At 40.9% G+C, this 19,251-nt stretch overlaps 3 protein-coding genes across 5 annotated transcripts; 2 read left to right on the top strand and 1 right to left on the bottom strand.

The window, feature by feature from the left end:
* Positions 1–1,966: 1,966 nt before the first annotated feature.
* sf3a2 (splicing factor 3a, subunit 2) lies at positions 1,967–5,345 on the bottom strand. Of its 2 annotated transcripts, none has more exons than XM_070845275.1 (8): positions 5,273–5,345; positions 4,212–4,501; positions 4,048–4,094; positions 3,608–3,717; positions 3,457–3,506; positions 2,775–2,915; positions 2,620–2,688; positions 1,967–2,524 (listed from the first exon to the last, which is right to left on the bottom strand). In XM_070845275.1, the coding sequence occupies exons 2-8, from the start codon at positions 4,407–4,409 to the stop codon at positions 2,249–2,251; spliced, it is 891 nt and encodes a 296-aa protein (XP_070701376.1). In that variant the 5' UTR covers positions 4,410–4,501; positions 5,273–5,345; the 3' UTR covers positions 1,967–2,248. The 2 variants fall into 2 exon arrangements, with proteins under 2 accessions (XP_070701376.1, XP_070701377.1); XM_070845276.1 differs by lacking the exon at positions 5,273–5,345 and adding an exon at positions 5,237–5,270.
* Positions 5,346–6,124: 779 nt separating this feature from the next.
* Positions 6,125–10,153, top strand: plekhj1 (pleckstrin homology domain containing, family J member 1). The gene is made up of 6 exons (XM_070844477.1): positions 6,125–6,496; positions 6,683–6,750; positions 6,879–6,945; positions 7,076–7,166; positions 8,328–8,391; positions 8,929–10,153. The coding sequence occupies exons 1-6, from the start codon at positions 6,403–6,405 to the stop codon at positions 9,019–9,021; spliced, it is 477 nt and encodes a 158-aa protein (XP_070700578.1). The 5' UTR covers positions 6,125–6,402; the 3' UTR covers positions 9,022–10,153.
* A 541-nt stretch (positions 10,154–10,694) lies between these two features.
* LOC139213998 (fizzy-related protein homolog) lies at positions 10,695–18,428 on the top strand. 2 transcript variants are annotated; one of them, XM_070844731.1, is made up of 14 exons: positions 10,695–10,830; positions 12,202–12,275; positions 12,789–12,917; positions 13,106–13,169; positions 14,107–14,237; positions 14,327–14,412; positions 14,507–14,690; positions 14,946–15,011; positions 15,246–15,348; positions 15,503–15,687; positions 15,815–16,048; positions 16,393–16,497; positions 16,732–16,824; positions 16,953–18,428. In XM_070844731.1, exons 2-14 carry the CDS (start codon positions 12,207–12,209, stop codon positions 16,992–16,994), a joined length of 1,491 nt encoding a protein of 496 aa, XP_070700832.1. In that variant the 5' UTR covers positions 10,695–10,830; positions 12,202–12,206; the 3' UTR covers positions 16,995–18,428. The 2 variants fall into 2 exon arrangements, with proteins under 2 accessions (XP_070700832.1, XP_070700833.1); XM_070844732.1 differs by having other exon boundaries at positions 12,206–12,275.
* Positions 18,429–19,251: the final 823 nt, after the last annotated feature.

Consider the following 19,251-nt stretch of genomic DNA (forward strand, 5'->3'; position numbering starts at 1 on the left):
TGTCAGCAATGTGATTGTGAGATGGTAGCGGGTGACATTAGCATTTAGCTCAATGTGCAGCCTCACAGAGTCGCTTGCATGTCTGTAACATAAACCTGAGCATAGTAGATTTGTATTTTGTGTAAATCAGTGGTTAATAAAATGAAACACGTTGGCCAACATTAATGAATGACTCCACATCAAATGAATGTGGATAAATACCAGATTGAGGGCATGCTTGTTTGGGCTTTTGTTTGTTGTTTATGATTTATGATAACAGCCCTCAGTAAACCTCCATCTGTCCGTTTCAGAAATGTACACTACGAGGAAACTCAGAGAGGTAAGTTGGAAAATCAACACGAACAGCTTGTCACTGTGTTCACATCCCTAATATATCTTTTCTTTTGAGCTACATGTTGTTCTCCAATAGGAAATGGCTCCAGTTCCACAGCAACCGAGAGCAGAACCCAGGACTTTACCCAGAGAACCCAGCTTCCCCAGAACAAGTGGGTCATTCCCACCTTTTCTCCTCAAGCCTTGTCAGCGTTTTACTGTTATTTCACATTGCTGGATTACAATAAAAGCTCCCCCTCCTCTTTCTTCTATTTCCTTCAGCATCCACACATAAAGACTCGTCCATCCAAAACCTGACCCAGATTGAAACACCCTGGGAGAATGTCACCCTCAACCGTTGTCTGTTTGTGGCCATAACCATCCTGGTGCTCACCTCAGGCTTTCAGAGGCTTCATGGCAAGTAAACTAGCAAGCAAAAATAGTACAATAGTTACAAAATGACATGCCTGCTGTGGCTGAGTGGTCTCTTCTTAAAAAACAGAAACTCTGCGTGGTCAGAGGATAGCAGTGGAGGAGGAGGATGTTGGCCTGACGGTGAGACGTTCAGGCACATTACGACACAGAGGACAACCACCAGAGGTAAAGGCACTGATTAACTCAGGATTCACCTATTTGACTCTTTTATCGTCCAGTTTAACAGTTTGTCCACAGTTTGTATTGTTTCAGCTGTTTTGCGTGTTCTCCTCCCCCCTCTAGCCTGAGACCACTCTATGGGAAGTCATGTTTTGGTGGCTGCCAGACCTTGATGATGAAGATGATGAGGAGGAGGATGACGATGATGGAGAAGTCAAAAGAGGCAAGTCAAAGAGAGGAGCAACGGCACGAGCATCAAGAGGCGTCAGAAACAAGCCGCTACCAGACCGAAATCTCATGAAGCGAAGAGAAGGGAAATTAAAGGACAGGAGAGTCAAGAAAGTCAGGGATGGAGAAATCAAAGTTAAGAAAGACAGAGACACAGCGGAGGAACCAGAGGAAGGAGCAGAAGATGGAGATGAAGGTGAAGTAATTGAGGAGGCAGTGCCCCAGAAGAATAAAAGATCGGAGGAACAGAAAGAGAAGAAAAAGACTCGAAAGGGATGAGTTGATTTTTCTTACAGTGGCTGACACCAATTCGTTTTCTAAACTATCACCTGAACTGATTTGATTACATTCATTAAACAAGGTAATATTGAATAAGATAATAGATTTTTCCCTTTCAAATGTCACTGACTCAGAAATGACTGCTTCCAGTTAAATGACTGTAAATCGATGTCAATGTTACAGCTTTTTGTTGCTTTGCTAGACAAATGTGATGTTTAACCAAGCTTTTTGCATTTTAACTGAATTCATTGTGCTGACTTATTTCAAATCCCACTCGATATTCCCTTTAGTAAAGAAAAGATCTACAAAATCTTAAATAAATTGCTTATCAATCCAGTCAGCTCACGTAACTGTATGTGGTTATGTATATGTGGCTAACAGGAGCTGAATATGCTGAAGTTATCAAGAATTTTACTCCCTTACAGCCTGTTGTGCTTCAGGGAGCCCAGGTCTTCTCCCCAATAAATTCTGCTGTTAGCCTGATCAACAACCAAACATCAATACTATTTGTATGTGTGATGTAAAAACAGAGTTTCGGATACAAATGTTCTTCTCCACAGAATTTAATTACAAAAACAGTATCTTAAAAGATGAGCTATTTTCAATTATAGCTCCATATCCAGAACCTAAGCATTTATACAAAACAGTGTGGTCACATGGGCTGCCCTGCACATTTACATCAACCAAACAAATGTATAAAAATCAATGTGGTTAATGATGTGAATGTAAAAATCCAATGCAACTGCAACATCTGAAGGGAGATGGACATTGAAGACGGCAGGGTAGTGTGACTGCACGCCATGACAAAAGTAATCATGATACGCTGGTGGGGGGGTTAATTGTTAGACATTCCAAGGCCCTCAGGAGGAGGCGGCCTCATTGGCATGGGGGGCATGGGCATCTGAGGTGGCATATGGGGGGCACCCGGGGCACCAGGTGGGAGAGGGGGGACAGGCATCCCTCCTGGCGGGGGAGGAGGCAGACTGTCATTCGGTGGGCGAGGACCAACTCCAGTCATGAGAGGAGGGGGGCGTTTCACACCTGCAGTAGGTGGTGGACCGCTGGACTGGGTAACAGCTTTCTCCATTTTGAAATGGAACTGTAAGAAGAACTGGGAGGAAAAATAACACCAAAGACAGGTTAAACCCCATGTTTCCTTTTCTTAAATCAAATATCTAGGTTGGCTTTGTGGTGACTGATCAGTACCTGTTTAGTTTCTCTGTTCCAGTGGGTCCAGAAGCGGTTTTCTGCTTTATCAATTTCTCTACTGGGGACCTAAAAGAGCAAAGATGTTTGTATTATGTCGTTGCAAGAAGAAAAATATTACAAAACAGCACAACAGAAGAGAAATTCTCACTCACCTTAAAGGCAATAGTCTCATATGGTTCAGCAGCCAGAAGCAGGTACTGCCAGCGACGATCAGGGGGCTCGATGCGCTGTTCATAGGCAGACATGAAACGATGCCTGGGTCCAATTCCTTCAGCGATCTCTGGGTAGTCAATCTGATAAACAGAGAAAAGAAAGATGGGTAATTTATAGATTCGTCTGCGACAGTCTAAACTCTACGGCCAAAAATAATATTTAGTCATTATCGCTGTGGTGAGCAATTTTACAGGTTGAAGCTGAGGTGCCGCTTTATCTGGCAGCAGTTTGAGTACACAGCTGCTATTTTCATTTGACCACACTGCAAGTTCCTCCATAATGAAGAGATGCCAATAAACAAACAGTGAGTATTGGATTTAGTTTAGCATCTTTACAGTACTAGACAGCTGTTTAAGACTGAGAAAGCGGAGTTTCCTAGAAGTACATTGCCGGCCTATGGGTGAGCAGGAATGTGGATGATGAGAATATCAGTTCACAGCTGTTGCAGCTGTCAGTGGTGAGACAAGACTACCCTCAAAAGCTAAACTAGAGTAATAATTTGAGCAAAGTAAATAACTTTATAATCTCTTAAGTGGAGGTTTAATGACACACTGCCTTGTATTTAGCAAAACAGCAAAAAACATTCAGTCGTAAGTAGGGACTCCCATCAAAAAGACTAACCTGGAAAAGTAAGGACTGCTGTCCGGTCTCTGGGTCCCTCTGTTTGGTTACTGTAAAGAAGAGAAAGACATGGACCATATATTAAAATACAGTACATTTGCAGTGAAAACACTCACAACTTCACTGATACATAACCGGGCAGCCAGCTTACCTTTGTATCCTGGTCGACCGATCTTGACAAACTTCTTGACCTCAACTTTCACTTTGGCTGGAGCTGGCTGAGCAGGAGCTTCTTTGGCCTCCTTTGCTGCTCTCCGCGCTCTGAAACAAACAAAACGGGCAATTTTTAACCGTTAATCAACACTCTGGACACAGTGGACTTGTTCTGTGATTTGTTTATTAATCATGGGAAGGTGAGGTAAAATTAACCCATCACAGTAAACAAAACATGAACAAATAAAGGTTCTCAGTGCAGTTATAAGCACAGCTGCAAGTCAGCTTAACCTATGCTTGCTGTGACAGAACAGTAACTATGAACACAGCACATAGCCGTGTGTTGACCAAAACATCAGGTTAACTGAGCAAAAACTTCAGAAACAATGGAACAGTGGGATTCACATTTATGACATGTTAAGGTAGATGTGGACTTACAGGTTTGTCTGATGTTTTTTTCCTTGTGTGTGAGCCAAGTAGCTGCCCTGTAATACAAAGGACAGCAGTTTGTAATGCTTCATTTCAAACAGAAAAGATAACAAAAATTAAAACCAAGATTAAAATAACATAATCCAGGAAAGTTTGATTATGTGCCTCCTCACCTCATTGTTATGAAGTGTCAAGCAAAGTTTGCACTCATATGATCCTAAATGATTCTTCATAAAGTAAGGATCTTTGTTGATGTCAATGGTCTCCAGGGCCAACTGACGTAACCGCTCTCGCCGATCACGGTTACTCTCAGAGGCAGATGCCACCCCACCGCTCCCCGTCTTCCCTCCAGCTCGATGCTGGAAATCCATCTTTGCAAGCTGATGGGCTCAATCACAGAGACACCCACACGTGTTTGCCCAGTCAACACTGGACAGGTACTCAAAGTATCCCTCCTGATTACCTGAGGAAAAATAAAGAGCACACCGTTAACAAAAATATTAACTGAGGATAGATATTATGCACTATGTATTTCTGGGTTGAGGCACAACACTGTACCATGAGTGAAGTTAGACTGCATTTGCTGAATTGCTAATTTACTTTATTACTAAAATAATGCAAGGGTTTGAATGCTACTTCGTGCTTGAAGTGCGTGTAATGTTTAACGTTAAAAGAGTAGATTAAGAAAAGTAACTGTAGCTAATTTCAAAAGGAATACTTAAAAACAGCTACAGCCGGGACAAGAATGCCACGTTTCTGTAACTAGTCTGGGTAACATTTCATGTGTTCACAAAACAATACAATGACCTATCTTCACTGCTTTATGCTAACTTCCCTTGCAGGGAACCAGTCTACCTACTGGAAGGTACAGCAAGAAGCAGGTATTTGGGCAAATATTTCAACATGTCTTGGTTCCTTGACATAATTTCCCACGGTTGTGACAGGTTTTACCGTGTTACAATACACACGAAGCACTGTAAACACTGTAAAATTCAGTTAGCCGCAGAACGTTAGCATTGCGTAGTACCAACCGAGTGCATTTCGACAATGCTAATGCTAAGCTAACAGATTACCGCCAAGTAATGAATGGATTTTAACAAATCCGATTGATCAAACGGCAAGTTAAACGTAGCTAGCTCTGAATATGTGATACTAGATGGGTTATATACATGAGAAAACAACAACTATGCATTTTTACGTGTTATAAACAGCTATCTTTGTCCACAACACTCACCAACTAGACAACGTTAGGATCATGCCAACGAACATTAACGCGCATGCGCAAGCAGTCTTCTTCTTCTTCTTCTATTTGACAGCTTCCGGCGCTGTACCGCCACCTGCTGGGTGAGCTTCTCCTCATACTCCACCACATCTCAGACGTGTATGAAGAAAAATCTTTTGTATAATTTCATGATTTCAGAGGGACACTTTACTTTAATCTTAAGCATAGCAAAATATTTGAACAGCTTTGAAAACAAGATGCTTTGTTATGAATTGAACTATCCAACTGCACAAGAAGAGCTAATACAGTTAGTCAATTATTCAATTAGTTGATTGACCAAAAATTAATAAGCAACTATTTTCACAACATTTCATAGCTCCATAGCTTTATGTTTAATAACTTTGAATTTTGTCCTATTGGTTAGACAAAACAGGCAGTGTCAAAGCGATGAGAATTTCTCACTATTTTCTGATATTTCACAAACCAAACAAGCAATCAATCGATTAATTGAGAAAATATCCAACCTATTAATCCAAAAATGAAAATAATGATTAGTTGTACACGATAGTTAAATTAGGTCCAGCATAGATACTCTACTAACACTGGCTCCTCACAATAATAAAAGCCTGTTTTTACCTTAATGGATGAGTTATAGTAATCAATAATGCTACAATCTATAATACTTTAGAAGGCACAGCGCCTGTTTATCTGAATGGAGTACTTTTAATGTTTTCAGTACATTCTCCCATTTTCTATTGTGTGGCATTAGTACATGATGTACTTGTGTAAGATCTGAACGCTCCCAGTAGGCAAACGCGCTGCTCCCCTGGTTTGACCCTCACTGGGTGCCGTACTATCACCAGCGAGGGGCGTCACTGCCGACCGACAGCCTGGTGTGTGTGTCCGGTGAGTGTGTGTGTGTGTCCGGTGTGTGTGAAGGAGAAGTCCGTGTGTACTTGACCGTAGAGATGACCAAACACACCCCGTCACATATGGAGACCAGCAGATAGTTTTTAGTTTTTACGCTGTTACTGATACTTTTGTGGCTGTCTCCCTTCACTACCATGGTTTCCGTTTCGGTCGGTGCTCGGTCGTAGTCAAACTATCCTTCAACCTGTGTTTTAACTGCGTCAGTGTCCGTGATGCGTTTCAACGAGAAGGAGCTGGTCTCTCTGAGCCGACAGCCCTCGGAGAAGGCGGCTGAGCTGGGGATGCGAGGACCGAAGAAAGGAGACGGTAACCCAGTTTGATACACACAGACTCAGCCATTATCATCTCCACTTCCGTTTCATGTCGTGTGGCCAGCAGCTGTAACAGGGCCGATGGCTGAGGCTCATGTCAGTGATCAGCTCTGATGGCAGCAGGACTGTGTTTGTCTCTTGCTGTTAAGTTTAATCTCGCTTCCTATTTGTAATCACACAGTTTTAAAGAGGAGGCTGGTGAAACTCGTCGTTAACTTCCTGTTTTATTTCCGGACTGATGAGGAAGAGGTCAGTGGAATCACTATTTGAACACCTGCAATCTATTTACACAGTGTTTTCTTTTTCTGATGAAGTGAAAATAAACTCCTGTTGACAAAACATGTTGAATCAAAATTAAGTGATTATTTATCTTTCAGCCAATCGGAGCTTTGCTGCTGGAGCAGTGTAGGGTGGAGAGGGAGGACAGCCAGACCTTCTCTATTGGTGAGCTGCAGTATCCTCACAGTTACACTACAATGGAGAAATGTAGTCCATTACTCATGACCGTATATTACAGTCTCTGTCTGTGCGTTTGCTTCGTGTATTTCTGAGTATTTCAACGCGTTCTTTGTAGCATTTCTGGATGAAGCGGAGAGGAAGTATCTGTTTGAATGTGACTCTGAGGAGCAGTGTGGGGAGTGGATCGACTCCATCATCAAGGCCAGGTAGGACTGACTCTCCTCCGTCTTATTCCCTCCAGATCATAGGCACATGTGTGGTGGCCTGGCAGTAGCTGACACTTTGCTGTCACCTTGGCAGAAGATGAGTTGATTTCTGTCAATCGTCAAGTAAAAATACCCAATTTCTCAATTTGATATTATTACACTCTTAGTTCTGTGTCTGATGGTGTAGATTAAATGTTTATTCACTTGTGATTTGTCCCCATTTTTGCTTTTTATAACTAAATGGTGTTGCAGAAGGAGTCAGTCAAAATGATAATGATTTCACAGTTTTGTATGTATCTGGTAACATTGATAAAACAAAACATTTCTTACTGTTTATTCTTTAAATGGCAACACCAATTCCACTGGAGCACTGTACTAGTTTTTTTGCTGTAAAACTTTATACATTGCACTGTGTCACTGAGCAGTATACCTGTATTGCTCCAACCTAATTACAAAACTATAGTCGCATGAGTTATAGAGAGACTCCAGAGCTGTGTTCTCAGTAAGTGAATCATGCCACATATCTGCAGAGATCAGCATTGCTGTGTGCTTCGGCAGGTCTTAATGTGCAGGGAGATGTATTCGAACAAGTTGCACCTCAGTGCGTTGTAGCCTCCAGTGACAGACTCACATGGGTGAAACCATCACAAATGAATGATGAACTGTTTCCAGAGACACAATGTCAGCATTGTGACTTGTGTTGAACAGCTGATTCATCACTACTCAACCTTATCTTGTGTTCAGGGTTACTGGGAAATCTTTATAAAACTATGCTAGAGCTCCGGCTTCTTATTTGTTTGAATTATTCTGATGCTGCTGGTGTACCTACAGTCTAGGAGCTGGGCTGATCTCAGAGGCACAGCCAAAGCTTCTGGGTGCCCTCTGTGTGGAGTTATTTTCTGCATATACCAAGATGTTTCAGATTTGATTAATAAAACTGCAATGATATGATAGGATGTACTGAACTGATAACAAGGTGTGCACCGAACGCATCACAAACATGTTACGAGCTTAGTTGCAGCCTTAATGTGATATTATGTGATATAATGTCTATATGCGAATTTCCCCTTTGGGGGATGAATAAAGGTGCATCTTATTCTTATCTTAATCTTTACTGAACATTTTACATCGTTAAATTAATTGTCGTCTCATGTCTTGCAGCTACGAGTTCATGAGGAGGAACCTGATATTCTATCGGACTGAAATCCACAGGCTCACTGGCAAGGTGAGACCCTTCACAGTAGTGTGTTGGTGCACTAAATGCCACACAGATGGTGCCTCGGTCCAGTGTACTAGGAGGAATTTTGTGAAGTATACTTGTGCCATGCTTGACCCACTGAAATGCACAGATTCATTAGAGGCTAGTTGTGTAGATCAACAGAGGAAGATTCTGTACTTCAGGTTTTATGCTGCAAAGTTTTGCTATTGAGAAAAATGCAACAACCCCCAAAAACGATAGAGATAATGGGATTTAATTAGCTGCACTCAAAGCATACATTAAGTACTTTAGAAAGAAGAAACTTTTCAGAAACTATTTCCTGGTCACTCAGGGTGCTGTAGCAGCCACCAATTCAGTTTAACTGGAGACCAAACCAAAACCATCTGCATGACCAGACAACCCCAGGATTTAGATATGTTTTAGTGCTTGTTTGTGTAATGTCAGTGAACTAACCATTTAATATTAAGTTTGACTTGGCCTCAATAACAGCCAGGTACTTTGCTCTGTTCACTATGAGCTTTTCACCACATGCTTTCTCTGCAGGACCCCTTGGAGCAGTACGGTATATCAGATGAAACTCGCTTCCAGGTCAGCAATGGCCTGCAACTCACATCTAGAGATACCTCCTCCCTGTAGACCAGCGTCCTGTGTCCAGATTTACTTTATTTTCATGTTAGTTCACCCTGAAGCTTCAACATTCACTCCTCACTGCCTTGAAAACTATGGCATTAGCATGAGCACACAGGCTTTTTGGATCTGCTCTGAATGTATTTAGTGTTGCTGCAGACTTACAGAGAGGCTCTTATGCAGATGTTAAAGCTGATTATCTGAAGCCATGCAAAGTGATAACTCAGATCATTTCTTAAATGTCATTATCAGCCGTTACAGGTTGCATGTGGCTGTGGAAAACTCAACACTGTCTTATTTGTTTTCTACTGGACACACTGTTCTGTTAGACAACGTGGTTTTGAGAGCATCTGATTGTACTTGTGCTGTAGAGCTGTGACTTTCTTTCAGGACTATTAGTAATATGAACATGACTTTGTTTAAAGAAGAATCAAACCAGGACATCTGAACATTCGGTCTACACCAATGTTAATGCACACAGAAGAAGAAGCTTATCACTATTAGAAACGCTGCCCAATACTAAACCTTTGGCAGTATTCACTGTCTCGATTTGAGGTACATGGGCCCTTTGATCTGCTGAGTTGAGCCACCCACTTTATTCCATTTTTACTTATGCGAAATAAATATTTTAGTTATCTCCATCCTTTCATCATCTAGCCACATTTAGAGTGTTTAGTTTAAAAAAAGTACTGTTGCACATTACTGGCTGTTGAGGGGTTTTTTTTAAATTAGAATTTCAATCATTTACTTGAACCTGCTGTACTTTTTCTTTGGCACTTTGAGTCAGATTCCTTTCTGTAAGCTGGTGGACCATGTTGGGACACCAGGCTCCTGACAAGATTTCTTAAATATGACACCAACAACTTTGTCAGCGTAGCTATGACAGAGGTGCAGCTAATTTTTGCTCTCCACCACATTTCACTATGTGAGGATGCTGTATTTTGCAACTTGGTTAAATATTTATTTCAGCAGTCAGGAGTCTACCCACAAACCAGATATGCCATTGAATGTGTCTTTATTCAGAACTTTTGCACATGAAATGTGTTTGTTTTTACTTCATGTTGGATTGTTTCACTGGCATATCTTTCTTTTTTTTTTCTTTTTTTACTAATAAAGCCATTCGAAAGATACTGCAAATTCATGCAATGCGTCATCTTTTAATTACAGTGAAATTTGTTAACACCAAAACGTTTAATGTGCATTTAATCACGGTCACTTGTGTCCATCGTACTGACTGAAGAATAATGATGTCAAGCCACTGGACCCTGGAAAGCATGTGCTTTATCATTCATGGAACTGGTTAATGTGCAATTGTGCCAGTTCATTTGATCATTTGACTGGCAAGGTCAAATCAACAGGCATTCTGCATATCTGGTTAAGACAATAGGTGCAACACTTTAATAACACTGATGCTCTAAAATGAATAGATTCAAGAAAATAATAAATAATTACATTTTGGATTATAACTTTGTAATGTGAGGATACTGGTTTGTTCTCTGCTAAGGGGTCCTAGCTGCGGTCACCGGGTCTCCTCAGCACCATTTGCATGTTACTGTTCACCTCTCGTGATTTTTGTGCTGCTCCGAGGCGCCGTGACTGTGACACGTTTCCTTAGCAACGACAAAAGTGTGATTCAAAAACAGTGACGTCACAGCCTTCCCGTGATGCTTAGCGAACCCAAATTGAACGCTCGGCTGATGAAAACATTTGTATTTTACACGCTCTGTTTTTAAGAGTAAAACGCACAAAACGAGACGTTTGAACTGGAATAGAAGAGCTGCTCAACGGCGTTTAACGGGAAGAGTTTATCGGGGTACGGTAGGTGCAAATACGAGTGTAGATTGTGACCAAACAATGTCGCTAATGCGTTAGCTGGTCAGCTAGCGTATCTTAACGTTAGGTCAAGCCAGCTGGACTAGCGTTAGCATTAGCATACCTCTGTATTCTGGATGTTTTAACTTTTTGGCTTTTGTATCATTTTAGTTTTACAGTTACAAATCAGTGATAGTCACCACGGCGGGGAATGTTGTTTGCTTGAACCAGCAAGCAAATATCTGCCTTTACAATGGTTTTAAGGGTGTAAATGGCAAGTTCTAACAAAGACAATTTAAGTGTTGTTGTTAGCAGAAACTGAGCCCACCCGCAGCCGATCACTGTAACTAATGTCATTATCATTTACGAACATATTTCCCTCTAGTTGTCTAGTTTAAGGGATTTAAACTAATGTGCTTTTTCACAGTAGTCTGGTTTGTCTGTGTAATTATATCGCTACGTTTTTTTCATGCATTGAGCTGTTAAAGACAGTTTTGTTGCCTACTTTATTACCACAAAGCAAATGTTAGATAAGATTTATCCCAGGACTATCTCTGAGGACTGTTCCTGAAGGTGACTGTTAAGTTGGTCTTTTTATTATCATCCAGTTAAATGCTATTTCCTTTCCTTAATAAAGTACGTGGAACTTGTCTCTGGGGAACGTCTTCTGCTTTAGTGTGATACTCTTTGTTCCTGGAGTTTCACATGATAAATTACACGCTTTGTCTGCATTTAGCAAAGTTAATTTGTTTTGTCAAGTCAGAAATATAAAACACAGTATTTATGAAACAATTAGTCTATTACTCAATTAGTTGATCAAAAGAAAATTAATAACAATATTTTGATTTGATAATTCATTCATTGTTTAATTAATCAAGCAAAATGCGGAACATTTGAATTTTCCAGCTTAAATGTGAACATATGCTGCTTTTCTGTGTGTTACCTTGTTTGAAAGTTATATCTTAAGTTTTGAAATGTTGGTTGGATAAAACAAGCAGTTCGAACACATCACCTCGAGCATGGCGTGGTTTTGATGTTTTATATACTGAGCAACTAGTAGATCAGAAAAAACAAATTTTGAACGAATTGCTTTGATTAAAAAAAGAATTATTTTCAGTGTTGCACAGAAACCTTATTTCTTAGTTTGTTCATCAGTCAGTTATGGGCTAAACAGGCATAGCTGTCAAGTTAAGATACCTATAGTTATTTGATAATAGCAGAAATGTCTATTTTGCCACATTAGTGGTAGACATGTGCTCTCTTTTTAGACGCATCAGTGATAAGTCAGACAAAATGTTCCTAACCTGTGCGTTCTGGGAACCCTGGTGTGATTGTGTGATTGTATCATTGTATTGATCAGTTTTATCCTGTTCTCAGGCAGCATGGATCAAGACTATGAGTGCAGGCTGCTCAGGCAGATCAACATCCAAAATGAGAACGCAAGCCCCATTGTAAGTAAATCATACACACACTTGTAGTTTTTGTGTATTGTTTCCCTGTCCTTGGCATAACCGAGCTGTATTTCTGCTTGAAATAGTCGCTGAAAAGAATATAAAGTGTCTCACCTCGCCAAGACTTACAGTCTTGACTAGTATAGCTGTTATGATTTTGATTAACTGATTCATTATCTAGACCTGAGCATGCGGAGAGCTCCTTCCCAAAAAGGATTGTTAACTAGCAAAGAAGGGCGGAGAAGGTGTTACTCTCACTGTGGTGGAAGAATAAACGGTTTAACAGGCCAGTCTCTTTCTTTTGACAGTGTCACTAGTATTGAGTGCTGAGAAGACCTTTCCAGCCAAATGACTGGGTTTTGTGAATGTCGCCTGCTGTTGTTAACACCTCAGTCTAATGCACCATCTGCCTTCTAGATTATCTCCCTGTTTTGTCGTCAAGTTTCAAATCACTGTCCTCTTTGTGTTTGGCCCCCAGTCAGAAAATGCTTTCTCCTCTCCTCTCTTGTGTAGAAAGCTGTAGGAGCGGTGCGAGCTCTGACACCCACCAGCTCCCCCCTGTCCTCCCCTAGCAAACATGGTGATCGCTTTATTCCCTCCCGGGCCGGAGCCAACTGGAGTGTCAACTTCCACCGCATCAATGTGAGTCTGCTGCAATACACCCAGGACTTTTCTTTCAAAAGAACAGTGTTCTCAAGATTAAAGTACTGTTTATGGCTTGTTGGGAAACATCATCTACCAGCATTTTCCTTTCAGTTGTCTGTAGATACTTTAACACAAGTTTAAGATTTGGTGGAGACTGAGGATTGATTTATTTCATTTTTTGACAGGAAATTGAAAAGTCGCACAATCAAAACAGGAAAACCAAAGATGGCACAACAGACAGCAACAAAGGTAATCAATTCACCTTTAAACCAGGTGGCTGGAGGTCTGACAAGCAACAATATATTGTGATACACTGTCTTGGAATATGTACATTTACATTTAGTAACATAGAAATTAGGTAGTTATGTTTCGGACAGCAAATACTGAGTATTTTCGTTATTCATTAGTCTGCCACTTATGTAAAGTGTCCTTTCTGTGAAATGTCAGATAATGGTGATAAATATCCCTTTTTAATATCCCACATCCAAAGGTGATTTATTTTATATTTGCTCATTTTATTCAACCAAAATGCAAAACCCAAAGATATTCAGTTCACTGTGATATATGACAGACAAAAGCACCAGATCCTCACAGAAACAGAAACCAGAAAATGTTTTGCATTTTTTGCTTAAAATAAAATACAAAATAAATCATTGACTAATTGATCATTCAAACAAATTACAAGTTATGTCACTAATATATTTGCGCCATTGTTATGAAATATACCTCTGGATCAGTTTTTATCCAGAGGCTGATACCAATTTTAATATTTCTCTGATGTATACAAGGCAACTGCATTGCCAGACATTGGGACACTTCAGACTGGCCTGCGTTATGACACCTTAGTTATCACAAGGAAAAAATATCATGATAGTGATGTATCATGAGCTATCCTGTGATTCTGAGCCCTCAAAGACAGATATTCTTCTCTGTTGTAGCTGTTCATTTAGGTATCTGTCTGGTCCAGTCAAACTGGATAATTTGACCTTCTCGTATTTACTAAGCCTGAGCAGGCTCATGGAAACCGGAGATAAGGACTAAACAAAGCTTAGTGAAAATTTCTCCCTGATCTTTAGAGATGTGAGAGAGAGAGCTAAGAAACTGCAGAGGGAGCACTGTGTTTGAACTTAATCATTCTGACAGCATGGTTTGATTTCCCTGTCGTCTCTTCCTCCACTGCCTTTAGCGGATGGCCTGGCTTACTCTGCGCTGTTGAAGAACGAGCTGCTAGGAGCAGGCATCGAGAAAGTCCAGGACCCGCAGTCAGAAGACCGCCGTCTGCAGCCATCTACTCCTGCCAAGAGAAGCCTTTTTAGTGTAAAAACAGTTAGCGTGGCCGTGACTTTTCATTTACTAGTTTCAAGGAGTGTTTCCTGCATCAGTAATCGTTTGTTTGTGTTTTGTAGTATTCTGTTAGTGCAAAGAGGGCTCTGCCTGAAGAGGACGGAAACACAGTCTCGCCATATTCTCTATCACCTGTCAGCAGCAACAGGTAACATGTTTTCCTTGTCATTCCTCAGATGACCTCCCCCCCATATGGGAGAAGTAGCATCGTATTCTTCACTAATTTGTGTCGTGCATTGCAGCCAGAAACTGCTGCGGTCGCCAAGGAAACCTACGCGCAAAATATCCAAAATTCCTTTCAAAGTGCTGGATGCTCCAGAGCTTCAGGACGACTTCTACCTCAACCTAGTGGACTGGTCCTCTCTGAATGTGCTCAGTGTTGGACTGGGTACCTGTGTATACCTGTGGAGTGCCTGCACCAGTCAGGTGTGTGTGATCTGTTAAATCAAATACATTGACCAAAGCAAGAAGCTTCCAGTAGAGAGCTTCACTGTAGCTGAACAGGATCTATGTATAAATGAATCATACGTATTAAACATGAGCATATATGTATTTATTTCTCATTGGATCTGTCAACTAAAACTCTTTCACTGGTTGTGTATCATACATATTGATCAAAAGACTTGGATAACCATGTTAACCAGTATTTTTTATTGTTTTGAAACCTCTCCATCTTTTTAGGTGACACGTCTATGTGACCTTTCTGTCGAAGGAGATTCTGTAACATCGGTGGGATGGTCTGAGAGGGTGGGTTTCACTCTCTTTTTTTTTTTTTTTTCAAAATTGTTGTTTGGTTGCACTGAAAAAAAAAAAAAAAAATCCACAGCACTGATTTTGACCTGACAAAGATACATCATAGAAAAGAGCTGTTATTTGATGTTTAGCAAGATGCAAATGGGGTTTTGGTCTGCAGGCTCCATTTCAACCTTTTTTAAAAAAAAAAAACCTGCCTTTTGTAAATGCTGTTATGTCTATTTTTAGGGTAACCTGGTGGCGGTGGGGACTCATAAAGGATATGTACAGATCTGGGATGCCGCAGCAGGGAAGAAGCTCTCTGTACTGGAGGGACACACAGCCAGAGTGGGTGAGTTGAGAGGCTGGAGAGGAGGAGGCGCAGACAGTTGCAGAAATGAAATATTACAATCTTCATTAATTTTCACACAGTTGTTTAGCAACATCTCTCATTGATGGTCAGTTAATCACCTTCCTTTCGATCTGTGTTCATTCTTCGCTGCCAGGTGCGCTGGCATGGAATGCGGACCAGCTGTCGTCTGGGAGCCGCGATCGCGTGATACTGCAACGCGACATCAGAGCCCCGCCCCTCCAGTCAGAGCGCCGTCTCCAAGGACACAGACAGGAAGTCTGTGGGCTCAAGTGGAGCACAGACCACCAGCTGCTAGCCTCGGGTGGAAATGATAATAAGGTATGTAGACAGAGAATGTGGCCTGGCTGTCAGGGAGCTGCACATTAGTATCTGACCTCTTTCTCATAAAACATCACAAACTCATTTCTGTGCTTCCTCTTCTCTCTTTCCAACCCGCCGTCTGTAGTTACTTGTGTGGAACCACTCGAGTGTCCTCCCGGTGCAGCAGTACACGGAGCATTTGGCTGCAGTGAAGGCCATTGCCTGGTCTCCCCACCAGCACGGCCTGCTGGCCTCTGGAGGCGGAACCGCCGACCGCTGCATCCGCTTCTGGAACACTCTGACGGGCCAGCCTTTACAGTGCACAGACACCGGCTCTCAGGTCTGCAACCTGGCCTGGTCCAAGCACACTAACGAACTGGTGAGTCTGCTGTTTTGATGTGGACGTTTCTAAATGTAGGGGAATCTTACACACAGCATTATAGAACTTATACTTTTATAGTAAAGTTGTTATTTCCACACGGAATTTATTGAGCAAAACCGAGATGTCTCTTGGATGTGTTGAGTAACACAATTTCAGTGTTTGCTGAAGGTGTATTATTTCCCTTTATTCCAAGTCTTCAAACTAAGCTTGGCTGAATGCATCCCTCTCTTGGAGCAGAGAGATGGAGTTGTTATTGAATTTGTCTGACAGTATAAAGGCACATGTCCCTCCCTTTAGATCCGAGGTAAATATGTTTTATGTTTTAATGTTGTTTTCTGCAGGTCAGCACACACGGTTATTCCCAGAACCAGATCCTGGTGTGGAAGTATCCCTCTCTCACTCAAGTGGCCAAGCTTACTGGACATTCCTACAGAGTACTCTACCTGGTCAGTATATACTGTGTGTATTTATGTGTCTGTCTGGAGACAGTTGTCCCAAGAGTCCTATGGTTATAGTCTGGTGAAACACTGCTAAAAATACATGTAAAATAAAAAAGAACTTTTAGTATTAGACTAGAAAATGGAATTTATTCCGACCTTAAACTTTCTGGATGCTTTTGCTTAAGTGCTGCTCTGTTATAACCCTGTATATTCAGCGTATAATACTGACTCTGTGTGCAGGCCATGTCCCCTGACGGAGAGGCCATTGTGACGGGTGCTGGAGATGAAACACTTCGGTTCTGGAACGTCTTTAGCAAGATGAGATCCACTAAGGTCTTTATTCTCTCACATGTATTTATGTTTCCTCTGCTCTGTTGAGTCTGTTTCATCATCTGTATCAGCCTGTACTTCTTTCCTCTCAGTGGTCTCACCTCCTCCATCTGTCTCCCTCCCTCTTTTAGGAATCAGTGTCGGTGCTGAACCTCTTCACCAGGATCCGGTAGTAAGCACAGCTCTGTACTACGAGTGAATAAAGCTGGGAAGGGAATTTATCTTTGCATGTTTCAAGCTGGAAACAGGCCCCTTCTTTGAGTATTCACCTCCGTAGTCTACAGCGGGCCCCCTCGTTTGCCCTTAGTCATTTAGCCGAGTCGTAGCAAGAGGTGGAAGGGAGCTAGAGAGGCGTGCAGCCAGAGTGCAGAGGGCAGAGGAGGAGGTACGTCGCCCGTACAGTATTCCACTTGCTCCTGAATGATGGAGCCACTGCCTCCGCCAACAGACCAGTGATCTCTCATGACAAGGGGAGTTTTGGGGGGGTGTTTCTCTCCCTACATGATTCATGTTTTGTTTACAGACTGACGTTGTGCTTACCTGCCAAATATTGAGTTTGTCCTTTTGATTGTCTATTTATTTTATTTCCTTTTTTAAAACATATTTTTAACATATTCTTACCATTGTGTTTGTTTTCGAAGGCTGGTAGGTTTCCTTTTATGTGTGCAGGTTTTGGTCTTATCTGTGGAGTATGTTCGGCTTCATCTTTGTTTTACTGAGAGACAATAATGTTTCAAGTACACTGAGGGCAGATTACATAATCCTGTGCCATTTCAAGAAATGTTTATGGTTAAGAAGGATTGAAAGAATGATCCTAATCTTTTTTAAATCTGACATTAAGTTAGTTTTAGTCTGATGATGTTTGGCCGCACTGGCCCACTGTTTTAGTATCTCTCAAGTAAACTCTTGTAATGGCATACGGCTCAACTAAGAAGAAAATAACTATTTGGTAACGCTGTACATTAGAACAATTGCTCACAAAAGCAATTCACATGGAAAAATAGAATATTTTAATGTGACAGGAGCTGTGCAGGAGCTTTTCATTCATCTTGTTTCTCTTCTTCCCTAAATGGAAAATCATTTGAAAAACATGTTGGCTTCTCAGTGTAGTTTGAAACAGCAACTAAAGCACACAGTAAAAAACATTTGGGATTAAATCAGAGTGAAACACCACTCTGTGCAGAGCGTCTGCTAATATATTCAAGCTCGGGGCACTTGTCTTTTGCTTCTTCAGACCATTTCTGTGTTGTTCATTTCTTTTTTTTTTCTCTTTTTTTCAAATTGAAAAAAAAATCATCTGTAACATTATCTCTGTTTTGATTTTGTTTTTTCCATGTTTGAATGTTTGAGTCAACTAGCGTGCCACATTCAAATGAATGCTATTTATTTGTGTTGTGTACAAAGGTTCTTGTACAGAAATGGCATGTTTGTTTACTAATGTCATCTGAGGGAAGCTGATGGGCAGTTTGACTGCCAAACTCTATGGAAATTTATTTTAATGCCACTTCAACATTTAGATAATGCTGCCAACTTGAATTACAGAAAGAATGTTAAAGAAAAATATTTCTGTACTGAGAGATAATCAACAATTAAATGATCATATCTTGTACCTTGGGTGGTCGCTGTTTTATTGTCCAATAACTTGAGAGTATAACGGTCTGCTGCTGTGAAGTTAAAGGGGTAATATTGTTTTACCATTCCTGGCACAGCTTAAAGAATGGGTTCCTTTTATGGATGATGTGATATCACCTGTTCATCTGAGCCATAGAGCTCCAAAACTATTTAAAGCACATGAATGAGCCACACTTGTGCACTGGGTGACGTATTCCCTCATTACCACAAACAGACTCACAACTCTGTAGTTTATTCCAATTCACCAGAAAACCAAACTTATTTCTGAAAACTGAAACTGAAAATAGTCCTCAACAAATTCATTGTTATAGTTTGCTAAATAGTACAGAGCACACAAAAGCACCGAATATATCCACACTTAATGTTTAACTTTTTACAAGAGCATGGGGAGAATATCACATTTATTTATCTATTTTGTCAACTAAAACGTCAGATATATCAGCTTGTTGTGTACTTGTATGTACCATAGTGACACTCATTATTTAACATCCCAAAATATTTAGGAGACACAATTTTTGCTATTACAGCTATTTACTAAAATAATATTCAAGGTACAGTTCTAAAATAAATATGGGCTTAAATTGCAGACTCATTTTTATTTGAAGGTATTCACATCCAACTTGGAGGAATGGTTCAGGGGTTGGCTCTTCTAATATGTATCCCTCTCTATCTTAATTGAGACAATTGACGCAAAAGCTGATTCAGGAACGTGTGGATTATTCTTCTTTCAGTTCTTTAGCAATTAAGGATGTAAAATGTTTGTAGTTGATTCAAGTGTGACATTTGTATTTAGAAGTG

The sequence above is a fragment of the Pempheris klunzingeri genome, chromosome 15 (assembly GCF_042242105.1).
Source record: "Pempheris klunzingeri isolate RE-2024b chromosome 15, fPemKlu1.hap1, whole genome shotgun sequence".
Classification (NCBI taxonomy): Eukaryota; Metazoa; Chordata; class Actinopteri; order Acropomatiformes; family Pempheridae; genus Pempheris; species Pempheris klunzingeri.